This window comes from Rosa chinensis, chromosome 3 (assembly GCF_002994745.2).
Source record: "Rosa chinensis cultivar Old Blush chromosome 3, RchiOBHm-V2, whole genome shotgun sequence".
In the NCBI taxonomy this organism is placed as follows: Eukaryota; Viridiplantae; Streptophyta; class Magnoliopsida; order Rosales; family Rosaceae; genus Rosa; species Rosa chinensis.
The window spans coordinates 29,956,401-29,969,274 of NC_037090.1; the positions used below are offsets into that span (position 1 = coordinate 29,956,401).

A 12,874-nucleotide genomic window follows, 5' to 3' on the forward strand; every position below is an offset into this window, starting at 1 on the left:
AAACTTTTTTTTTTTTGAAAGAAACTGTGACAATTGATGGAACTTCACCAATCAAACATGCATTGCACATGTAGGAGACTAGTTTAATTATCAATAAAATTGTGATTATATTCCTTTTCAAAGAAAAACTATTTAAATATAGTAATTAATTAATTCCCCGGCCACATTTTCAACTTTTGTTTTTTTCCTGTCATTTAGGCATCTGAGATCAATATACGACAGATTAAGACCAATAAAGCTTTGTTTTTTTGTCCTTTGGCTGAAACCAATGAAGCTTTGTTGAGGATAAAGCAAACAGTCTAACACCGACCACCGCAAATAACAGAATGAGACCAATAGAGCTTCAGTATATTCATTTAGCCATGGCATTAAAAGAAACAACAATCAGTGTAGAGAAAAATGAATAAATTTTATACGAGTTAGAAGACACTGAATGATCATCGTACTTTATGCAATCGGAGATTTCTAGATGCATACATAATGATGAGCCAGACTGGGCAAAGAGCACTGATGAATTGGATTGCCTATTCTACAGATGGGCGTTCTCGGAAAACCAGCTTGACCAGGCATATAAATGGCGTACAAATGCGAGACCTAAAACTCTACTGCAAAGGCCATCTACAAGTCACTCAAAATTGGCCATCCTTTTTTAATAATCTCGTTGATCTTTACATCAATCTTCTTCTGAATATTTGGAGGGCAAAGCTCTGCGGCATAGCTATTCAGTTTCGCTGCCAAATGTGACCTCTCAAGTTCCTCTTCAGGCAAGTTTCCCATTAGTTGAAGAAGGAATGGCCTGCGCTTCAGCTCAAACTTCTGCATATTAAAATGAATCCGTCTGTCATTCAACAATTTTGGAATTACCAAGTAGAAAAGGTAGATCTGACTTGTAACTAAAAAAAAGATGAACGAGTAAGCAACCCAATTTCCAAGTATAGCAAAGAATCCATTTCCAGATACTACACTCATCCACTAGACTATTAGTTTCCAACACAAAACATACAAGACCATATAATTTGGCACATCCATTTCTCTTGGTGAGGATGCATTAACACTTCAGCTGAAATAGCAGCTTGAAAAAGGGAGGGGAGGTCGAAAATTTAAGTACACTTTTGGGACCTACCATGCTATTATCTCTTCTACTTTCTTCTATTCAGATTCCCAAAGAGCTCCACATCAAAGAGGCAGGCTCTAAAATACCAGGAATAAAAGAAACCAACCCCCCCCCCCCCCCCTGATGATATAAGAAATGTTTAGAATAAATGATCTGACTGAAAATTCCCTCCTTAAGACTATAGTTTGGGCAGAAAGGTATAGGATCTTGAGTTGTACCTGATGTTCAGGCTCAGCAGGATAAAATGTTCCAAGTGGTTGGATTTGAGTAGTGACAATGCTGCTCTTTGACTTAGTTTGCTCTCTCCCTTTGCTTACAGAAGCCAATCTAGACTCTTCAGTTCCATTTGTAAAAACAATAGATCTGTTTACATAACTAGTGGCGATAAGTTGATGTTATAGAAGGATGAATATGTTATGTGTTGTCAGTCAAGCTTTTACCTGTATTGGTTACCCACATCAGGACCTTGCCCAAATACTTGTCTATAATCATGACTAGACCAGAAAACCTCCAAAAGTTGCCTGAAGCTGATTAGCCTTTCATCATATACCACCTGCAAATCATTTACAAAACATACACAACTATATCAGTCACTGAAACTTTCAAACATACAGGTAGCAATTGTATAAAAAGCCAGATATCTACAAATACATCATATGAAATGAAAGGAAGTGAAAAGTTATACTACACAATTAATCTGTAGCCCACCAACACTTTGATGCCATATTAAAAAGATGAAAAAATAGGGAGGTCATATTTTGCACAAGATCGAATAAATGATCCTATTTGGTCGAATTCTTAGAACTATCCAGATAAAACTCCCCATTTTAAAGAGACACCATATTGAGGTATGAATGCTATCCAATTCCAGCTTAAATTCACGGGTGAATGTAGAAAAGGGGAAAACAAAATCAATCAATCAAAAAAAGAAGGGAGACCACCTGCACAGACTCGGCATGATCACCCAAACTTCTGTACTCAGGATTGGTTTTGGATCCTCCAGCATAACCAACAGTGGTCTGAAGAACCCCATTCAAGCACCCGAACACAGCTTCAGACCTCCAAAAGCAACCCAGAGCAAAAACTGCTGATTTCAAAGGCGGGCTGGTCGTTGGGTGGATCCCTAGCCTTGTAGTTTCAGTGATCTGATCTGGGATCCGGATGCACACCCTTTTCTCAGCCGCTAGGATTGTCATAAGCACGAGCGTTGTTAATACACGCCTAAGGGAAATGTTGCTGCAAATAATAGCCATTGGTTTTGTCCAGTGGCGGATCCAGGAATGAAAACCTGGATGGGGCTAAAACTTCTTAGTAAAATGAAAGAAAGAAAAAAACTTGACGGCTAGAGATTTTATCAACTTCAAAGATACACACACCTAGTCAGGGGATGTAGTGAGCCTCACATTATATCTAATCTATACAAAGAGAAAACAACAAAAAAGACAAGAAAAGAACAAACAGAAGAGCAATGCAATATAACCCTGAAATCACTGAATCATGGTTCTGGGCTCCAGGCTTTCAGCATTAATACTTAGCAATGGAGAAGTGAGCAATAAGCTAATTCAACATCAACTGATTCCTGATTTTGTTTATCCCAATTCCAAAACATTAAAAGATATCAACTTTACATCGCATCATCTATTCATCTTTGGGAGACCAAACAACAGAGGCAAGAAATGCATAGATGCTTAACAAATCAGAGCAAATTAGATGAATTTAACAGTAGGAATACTGGGGATAATCCCTAAATTGAACTAGGAACCCTAAAATCTTGTATCGAATGGAACAGGAAATCAAATAGAGACTTGCACTTGCAGAGATTGGCCGGAAATTGGAAGAAGAACTCGAAGCAAGACTGGTTCCTTGGCTAGTCGCTTACACTCGTATATAGGTTGGTTGATCCCAGGCAGGGTCGATTCATCACTGGGCCTTTCCCAAACAAAGATCGATAGAAAGAGGAGCGTCTGAGACCTCCTGCATTGCTTTATATTTCACTAGTCAAATTTTCAGGCTCAAATTTTTAACATTTCGATATGTTGTCATGTAACTACTTTCCTTTTTTTTTTAGAATTGAATTGAACATTTATTAAATTCAAGAGGCAATACAAAGAAATATAAATACACGCAACTTAAGGCGAAAGACAGGACATAAACAGTTATCTACTAACTAAGACGGCTACCTGCAACAATCGCAAAAACAAACTTACAAACCAGCCGGAAGAAGTGGCAAAATATCTTCACTTCTTCTCAAACATATTCTATGTGTGGCCTCATTAAAACCTTGTTCGGGTACAAATCTATTGGGGCAAAACTCTAAATCGAGGAAAGAGTACCACCACATAAAAAAGAGCCAATATTGTAGTTGACCATTGTCCGAATTGAGACGTCTCTCGCTTGGTAAAGAACTAAGGATGATTAGAGCTGCAAACAGCACCAACAGTTTGATAAAAGCGATCGAATGAAGTAACTTGAATGTGAAACCGCCTGAAACTGTTGACGTCACCCATTTTAAGGTATCATCCTTGGAGTGAAGCACCTTCTTCTTGATTTGATCTCAATTGAATTGAAAACAATCCCAAATTCTAAATGATCTTCTGTGGCATCCATTGTGGCACTTGTTGCCATAATAACGGCAAGTAGAGACAAAACAAAATAACAAAGAAACTTGGAACAACACATAGTAAAGCACTGTCTACAGATGTAGACACTACCTCCCCTGAAATCAGGGAAGAGAACTTGGGGGAGGGGGGAGAACGTGAGGGAATTTCCACAAGATTTCTCAACTTGGTGGGGTGGAAATTTCAGGTTGAAGGGCCAGCAGTTCTTGCAGCCACAAAGTAGAAGATGTTCGTGATATTGAGAAAGTATATCTTCAAAATCTACTATCCATTTCAGGGAGAGAATTGAGGTTTATATGGTGTTGATTGTTGAATGATGCATTAGAGGTCATGTAAATACCTGGAATGGTACTGTTGATAGGGAGTGGCTAATTTGGTAGAGCTTTGTGTATCTTTTACCTTAGTTTTGTTCGATGTGTTCTAGCTTTTACCAATGTACAGCTATGTTTTATGTTTTAATAAAGTTTGTATCAAGGCTTGAATTCAGTGATAAATCCACCATCAGTCCCTTTGAATGGTTTTCGGCATCTCGTAACACAATTATATACAAGTTATACATAAAATTCTCACACGAAAGCAAATTCAATGTTTTTTGGGTAAAGTTGTACCTGCATGCATATTTGCAGTGAGACGCTATTTGTCTAGATGACTTGAACCAATCCCAACTGTGAATCGGACTTTGTTTTTGGTTACATTGAAAGAGATCGACCACTTAAACCCTATCGGAATTCCGCTCGATCTTGCTCCAGGGGCCTAGCAATCGCAGCTTGTGATCAACAACATCACAACTAGATGTCCCCAACCACATATCATGGTTTTAATTGGAGAAAATCCATTAGATGTGCTTATATAAATATATAGGTGTTGGAAAATTTGGTCGATAGATGGTATTTTCGTCATCAGATTTCGTTTCCTACAAAATTCCACAAATACAATATTTTATTAGTAAATAAATATAATCACATTAATGCCATAATAAGCTAAAAATAGAAGATCAACACTTATCTTTTAGATTTGCGAGTCGCCACCAAATGATTACACTTCAAAAAGAGTTTAAGGTTGAGGCGTGTAAACACTGCCCTTAAGAGTAGATTTCGCCCCTCGGAGACAATGTCTCGGTGTAGCAGGTTTGTGGCGCCCTACCCTCCAGGGTACAACAACCGTTAATCCTTGTAAGCATACACTCGCAAACTTAGATCCTAGAAATGCTTGATTTTTCCCTTTGGCATTATGGAAGAGCAAGAACAAAGCACACTCTAGAATATGTATGAACTCACTAGAGAAATGGCTAGGAGAGAACTATAGAAGATAATGAATTTCATTGTATGTGTAAGAGCAAGAAGTGACATGTATATATAGTAGATGAAAATACTTAGAAATATGATGCAAATTTAATAAGATAATTATTGGAATATTGTAACTCCCATAACCTTAATATGCCATAATATTATGATCATAATGAAGTAGTAACGTTTAAGCATAAATATATATAGTAAATAGTTTTTCAAAGCATTGGGAGTTACACAAAGTATTTTGAAATACACAATCAAAATTTCCAACAGTAGGTCCTTCTTTGATCTCTTGTTATGCATAGGCAATGTTCACCTTTTCCATCAAGAGTTGAATTTGAACGGATTAGTATGTATATCTCTCTTTCAAAAATCATAAAATGCAATCTCAAGTCCCAGCAGGGTGCCCTCCTTGCATAACTAGCACTCTACTTGTTATCAATGCTCCCGGAATTTGAAGTTTCTGTACTCATTCACAATCATGATGCTGAGTTCCGGTGACTATGGAGGCAAATTAAGTGTCTTGCCCCCAACACAAAAATCTGATTCTGGGTTTTACTTTGGGAATGGTTCAACATAATTTTTTATGTATACTACCAGTAAATATATAGAACTATTTTCTTTCTTGTCCTTTATGTTGCCTTTGTTTAACCCTTTTAGATCTTCCTCACAGTTGAAGAGCTGCATCGAGAACTTGTTTCCGTAGGATCATTTCAGTAACGACGGTTATTTTTTCACAAAAAAAATTGGTATTCTTTTGGATAACTTAAGAGTAAAAAATAATAAAAGAGGTTATTTTAAAGTGTCTTATTATAATACAGGACACACAAATGTTCCCATGATAATTAAGGTCACCTCTTTACAACCTGCCACTCAAATTAAGCGTAATTACCAACGCTACCATTGGCAGCTCTCTCTCTCTCTCTCCATGTTATCCATTCGGGTATTTCTAAATGTACTCAGCAAAGTTCTTAATACACCCAGCAAATTTATTTGTTTAAAAATATATCTAACTAAGCCACCAAATTTCCCAAACTAACCTTATCTTGCACCCAGCAAAAGAAACACAGCGATGAAATAAACTTTCCAGAGTTAGGTCTTGTCCTTTGATCATGACTCTTGAACCTCTCATTTCATGTCCGCATAGATTGAATTTGTAGGATATATGCTGATTTACAGAGAAGGGAAGAACTCCTGCAATTGGAGTAGGCCGGTTGTCTCCAAAGAACTGGCATCAATAAGCTTTGCCAAAGCACGGGAAACTAAAAATCATATGGAAAACTAGATGTGTTATGTGGGGTTTCACCCTTCCTCCTATGGATTGTGGTTGTGTGAATAATCATCAAGGAAATAACAATAAAGGAAGACATTTGTTGGCAATTTGGAGGTTATAAGAACACTTCTTGGATCATGAAAGAGAGCAACTACACAAAGCATGAAATGGTATGGAAAGAAGGAATAAAGGTCCCCTTCTTTCTTCCAATCAAAGCCAAGCCTATAATCATGAACTCTCTCTATCCATCTCTTTGTCCCTCTCACTATCTTACTTTCAAGTTTCAACACCATCAAACCACCATAACTCCCAAATCTAGTCATATATGGAACTAATTTCAAAAATGGATATCGTCAGTTATATGACACATTAAGTCTAAACCTCCTCTCGCACTCTAATCTAGTCCAGCTTGATCAGAATTGGATTTGTAGTCAAATCTAATCTATTGTACTTGTACCAGACACAGCCACAGTACCTCCGCTGTGAAGTTTCATCGTTGTGTTGTGTTTTTTTGTTGGGTACAAGATAAGGGCAGTTTGGGAAAGTAATTGGTTTAATTAGATATATTTAAAAATAAATAAATTTGCTGGGTACATTTAGAAACGCCCTATTTCGTTACCCAAACCTTATTTTGCAAATCCCTTCTTCTTCTTCCCTTATCTTTTGTAGATCCCCTTTTCTCTTTTCATTCCCTTTCTCTCTCTTCTATTCTTCTTTTCCTACTGTACTTTACTCTCAAACCCAAGGCCCAGGCCAACAACGGTGTCTTTTCCATCGAGATCCTTCAATTTGTTTGATTACTTTTGGTTGATTTTATCCTTTTTAACTGGGCTTGTTCTTCACCCCTCGAATTTGGGGATTTGCATTTTGGATTGCTTCATGCTTTTCTGAGTGTTGATGAAGAATTGGAAGTGTGTGGTGTGGTCTTCTTATTCAATTATATGAGCCATGATCGATTTGAGTGTAAAGAAGAAATTGGCATGGCCGACCCATGGGGAATTGGTGGTGATGATATGAAATTAAGCTGGTGATTTGTTTATTTAATCCAACATTTTTGTTTCTTTGAGTTTGTAATTCAATATTGAATTTCAAGTTTGATGCTTGCTTAGCTTTGTGTATATTCAATTATGAAGTATGGCTCTGAGCAATGAGAAGAAAGTGAAGTAAAGAACAAAGAAGAACAGAGGGGAGGGGGAGAGAGAGAGTCTCTATCCTTGAAGAGAAGAACAGAAGGGAGAAAGAAACAAAAACAATTGATCTCATAATTTTTTTTAATTGAGTAAAAAAAAAAAAAGTTGGACCAAATTACCCCTCAAAGTATGCCACGTGGCTGGACTCTTAACGCTATCATGAACGGCGTGTACCCTTCTTGGGTCAGACTTCAAACTTGGGGTACCAAAGTGATAGTTTTTCATAGTCGGGTATTGATGTTAAGAGTCGGCCTTAGTTCGGGTACTGTTTGTAAAATTTTCTCAATAAAAAACAAAAACAAAGCTTTATCAAGTCAATACCACAAGAAACAAAGCATGCTAGGTCCACAGTAGAAAACACTAATAGCAAGACCGCAGCAGCACCATTCTTTACTATATGCTAGGTCCACAAGAACATTATTAAAAGCCCTAACTCACCTCCCCAACAACTTTCTTCATCCTACTTCAATATTATATTCATCACTTTCTCCAAACCATAAACACAAACAGACAAAAATACAAAATCCTACTATAAATTATCACAACCCAGCCACAGTTTCAGTTTAAAATCACTTCTTCTTAAGTTTCGAAACCCCCAATTTGGGTTGTACCTAGAAACCCCAAAATAGAATATAATATAGAAACCCTAAACCAAAACCCTGATTCGAAACCCTAACTATCATAACAAAACTCAATCGATTAGGCTTATAAACAAATGATTAGCCTTAAAAACGAATACTCACTATAATTAGGAAGCTCATCTCCTTCGCTTTCATTGCACAGTATCCATTCATCATCTACCATTCCGCCTCGACTATGCATTTCGAGTTCTCAATTCTGGAATTAGGATTAAATTCTGGGTATCGGGTTCTCTTCTGGATTTTGATCCCTCACTCTTTTTTTTTTTTTGAAAGGGATCCCTCACTCTTCATTTTGCCTAAGAGAGTGGCTGTTGGTTTAGAATAGGTTTCGATGGAACTAATCCAGTTTTTTTGTTTTAGATCTAAAATGGGGGACTGTGCTAGGGTTAATAGATGTTATTACAGGAAGGCGATCAATGATTTTGGGGAAATGAGAAGTTGATTAGAGGAAAAAATGGATTAAGGGCTAGACAGTAATTTAGCCTCCAAAATGACCAAAAATTATTCAAGTTTAAACACAATGGACGGATTTAACGTCCAATTTGGACGGAGGTCCAACAATTGGACACGGCTAATGAATTTGGAGAGTACAAGGGTGTTACTGATTAAATTGAAACTAGATGGACTAACATAATGACGACCTCGAACCTCCGAGGGGTAAACTGAAATTAGTCCCTATATATATATAGGGTCACCTCTCATCAGACTGATTCTCGCCAGACAATAATAAATGAAGAGCATAGTATCTATGTCATATAAAAAACAGGACAAACCAATTACATAGTTTGTTCGCCAGACAAACTGATTCAAATTAGTGTGTGTGTGTGTGCGCGCGCGCGTAGTTATATGAATGTGTATGTGTATATATTTATTGTGTAATATATAATTTATATATATATATATATATCTACTGCGGTGACGATACTGGAGGGGAGGTCCTACGGAAAAATAGCTCGATGCCAGGATAATAAAAAGCTTAACACCCCTCGTTCTTATTACTTTTTCAATATGAAAAAGAAAAAAATGAAAAATGAAAGGGTCGTCTTATTCAAAACGTCAATCCAATTATGAAATCCCTTCTCTCCCACTTCACACCTCGAAACGCACCGTTCTTTTATAGAGAGAAGCGCTTTCACATCTTCTTAACTGGAAACGGTTGACTTATTTGTCAACTTTTCCACTATCACCCCCAAAAAACCAAATAATTAGCCACACATAGAATAGTATTTAATTTACGGGCTTATGGGCAGGGCTCGACGAGCTTTTACGGGCCTTCTGCAGGCTTGACCTATGGGCCAGGCCGACTTCAAACCTCTAAACCAAGCCTGGCCTTCTACCCACCTGGCCGGACTTTTTGCAAGCTTTTATGAGGGCCGAGCCAGGCTTTTACCTATCAGGCTCGCGGCCTCCATCGGCCAATTTGATCCCCGGGCCAAATGATGAGGCCTAGGTGGTTATCAAGAAAAACTTACCAAAACCCTATTGTTAATGCACCTTTTGCCTTTTTCTATTCTTCTTTTTCTGGGCATAGACCATGTTATGCCAAAAAGAAATCATAATTGGTTTTAATATGATAATTATCAAAAGTGTTCACCTAAGACATAGTTTTTAAGAGTATGTGAGGGATGAGTGAATTTCGACAGACACAGCCACTTTTTTTTTTTTGGTTTTTGAACATCAAAATAGAGATTTGATTAATCTCAAGGCTAGAACAACACATACAATAGATCCTTATACGCTTGTACCCTAAATCAGTGGTCAAGCGATCGAGCAAGGGAAATTAGTACCATCCACTAGTACAATGAAACTCAATTAATTCAAGAGCCTACATGACTACGTAAAGTCATTTCACACAAAGTAAAATAGCTTGAATCTCTATGTAAAGTCATCTTCTTCTTCTTCATATTCACCCTTAAGCACTAAGTGATCCAAATATATGATAACCAGCCTAATTTGTGGAACATAGCAGCACATCGTAATAGCATCAAAATCAGTACTCAGCTTGGTTAAAGCGTCATCCTCATTTCCAATTCTATACCAATAATCTATCCTTGAACCACCATAGTCCTCATTCAACCCCCTTACCATGGAATCAACTTCCACAAGTGAGATTTTATCCTTGTCAACATGGTCATAGTAGTCTATCTTTCCCCTTATATATTGGTTGTCCCTAACAAATCATCCATGATACATTTTAACAACAATGTAATCCGGGTTATCTGCAAATAAAAAAACAAAAACAAAGCTTTATCAAGTCATGAATACCACAAGAAACAAAGCATGATAGGTCCACAGCAGAAAACACTAATAGCAAGACCGCAACACCATTCTTTACTATATGCTAGGCCCACAAGAACAATATTAAAAGCTCTAACTCACCTCCCCAACAACTTTCTTCATCCTACTTCAATACTATATTCATCACTTTCTCTAAACCATAAACACAAAAGACAAAAATACAAAATGCTACAATAAATTATCACAAACCAGCCACAGTTTTCAGTTTAAAATCACTTCTTCTTAAGTTCCGAAAACCCCAATTTGTGCTGTACCTAGAAACCCCAGAATAGAATATAGAAACCCTAAACCAAAACCCCGATTCGAAACCCTAACTATCATAACAAAACCCAATCGATTAGGCTTATAAACAAATGATTAGCCTTAAAAAGGAATACTCACTATAATTAGGAAGTTCCTCTTGTTACACCCCATATCTGAGATACCCTTTTTACTGAGTTGCATGAAATTCCTTATGGTTACCGTTCGCAGTTATAATTTTAACGTTTAGGGGGTGGTTAAAAATTGACTTTTTGTGAGTTAATAATTTGAGAAAATTTCCTTCATGAAAGTTGTAGAGGGCGTTAAACCGAGCGCGTGCATATGTGGTACATAAAAATCGGAGTTCGTATGCAAAAGTTATGAGTGAATTACGAAAATTACTGTTCATGGTAAATTTTTGATATATAGGGAAAGTTACCCGGGTAGGTTTCCAAAACCGGAAACCCACCCCTCTTTCTCTCTCCTCTCCCCTGACTCTCCCCCTTTCTCCTTCGGGTTTTCTTCCTCCCTCCGATTCCTCACTTTCCGGCCACCATCTGGCATGCAACCGGTCACCACAGGGGCGCCTCAACCCGCTCGTGATACCAGTGACCTGGGATTGGGGAGTTTTGGCCGTGAAAGCCCGGATCGAAGCAAGAAGTGCTCCGGTTGCAGTTTTGGGATTTTGCCGATTCCCGGCCATTCCGGCCACCTCCGGCCACCATATTCCCATCGAAGGTTCGGTTTTTGATGGAGATTATTTCCCCTAAGGTGGTTCATTCCAATTTGTATTGTAGAAGTCGAATTGACAATTTTTCATTTCTAGGGTTCTTGAAGCTTCGGGGCTTTCCTTCACCGGCTTGATTCGGCCACTTCGAGGTAAAATTGGATGATGTTGTAGTTTGGAAGTTGATTGGGCTTGTTGTGTAGATGCTAGTGCCGGAGTTTGGTGATCATCGGAGGAGGTCGCCGCTGGCGCGTGGTCCCCACGCGTCGCCACTGTAGGTAGCGCGTGGAGGCGCGTAAAGCAGTATTTTAATTGTCGTTTTAACCCCATATACTCTATAACGATTGTAGAATGTAATGTATGAAGTTTGGTGGAAATTGGAGGAATTACGAATTGTGTTTAATTGCTTAATTAACGATTTATGTGAATTCGATCGCCGGAATTCTTTCGAATTCACTCTAGAATTTATTTATCGATGATTGAATATGGATGGAGTATTAAGGATGGAAATTGTAGAGGGTTGAGGAGTCGGATGTTAGGAAGGGGGATGTTTTAAATTTCCAATTAAGTATCGTAAAGTTAAGGTTCCGTCCTGTGAATTATATATTTATGATTGTTATTCGTACAGGACGAGAGGAGTCTCCATACGAGGAGAATCACGAGCGACGTCAGGATTGACCGCATATTGTGAGTGGACCTTTGATTTTAATTGATGCATGCAAATTATATTCCGCAAGTTTTGAGTTTATCGATTTATCAATTTAATTATCGAGCATTTTATTTTGGTTTGGATTATTGAATGATTTATTGGTTTGAACTTTTGAATTTAGATTCATTATGCTCGATTTGAGGATTTTGATTTATGCGGATTCGGAAATCTATACTTATTTATACCCTATTTATATTTGAACCTGAGATGAGCTTGGCGTGCGGGGTCACGTCTTTATTCATTGGATTCCGATTTTTCGAGATAAGTGGGGAAATTATACAGATTTACTGGCTTTTGACGATCTTCTTCCTCACCATACGCGGGTCATGTGAATAGGTCTCCTCCTCACTTACTTTGTGTTTGTGAGTGGCAGTGAGGTAGCTTTCTCCTCCTCACGTGGGTGGTAGTCGAGGTGATATTCTCCTCCTCACACAATCTATGTGTGAGTGGTAGTTGAGGTTATTAGTTCTCCTCCTCGCACAATCTATGTGTGAGTGGCAGTCGAGGGTAGGTTGAGCCTGAGGGGCTCCATTCCTGTATGGTGAACCCATTTTCCCCATGTTCTTTTGTTGTTGTTCTTGACTAGCGGGGCTAGTCGGTCTTTTTTTTAATTATTGCATGCATCGGGAGTTTTATTGAGATAAATGTGGAAAAGTATAAAACCCTTTTTCTTTCAATTATTTATTTTTGTTCACTCACGCTAACGTTTTTATATACTTTTCCCTGGGCCCTTCGGTTTCAAATGCCCAGATTGCAGTATTGTTGCTCGGTGTAC

At 38.0% G+C, this 12,874-nt stretch overlaps 1 protein-coding gene across 5 annotated transcripts; it reads right to left on the bottom strand.

The window, feature by feature from the left end:
- Positions 1-390: 390 nt before the first annotated feature.
- Positions 391-3,167, bottom strand: LOC112195052 (peptide methionine sulfoxide reductase A5). Of its 5 annotated transcripts, none has more exons than XM_024335381.2 (5): positions 2,920-3,165; positions 2,056-2,402; positions 1,555-1,667; positions 1,333-1,477; positions 391-816 (listed from the first exon to the last, which is right to left on the bottom strand). In XM_024335381.2, the coding sequence occupies exons 2-5, from the start codon at positions 2,365-2,367 to the stop codon at positions 619-621; spliced, it is 768 nt and encodes a 255-aa protein (XP_024191149.1). In that variant the 5' UTR covers positions 2,368-2,402; positions 2,920-3,165; the 3' UTR covers positions 391-618. The 5 variants fall into 5 exon arrangements, with proteins under 5 accessions (XP_024191149.1, XP_024191148.1, XP_024191147.1 ...); XM_024335380.2 differs by having other exon boundaries at positions 2,994-3,164; XM_024335379.2 differs by having other exon boundaries at positions 2,924-3,164.
- Between the last annotated feature and the right edge of the window lie 9,707 nt (positions 3,168-12,874).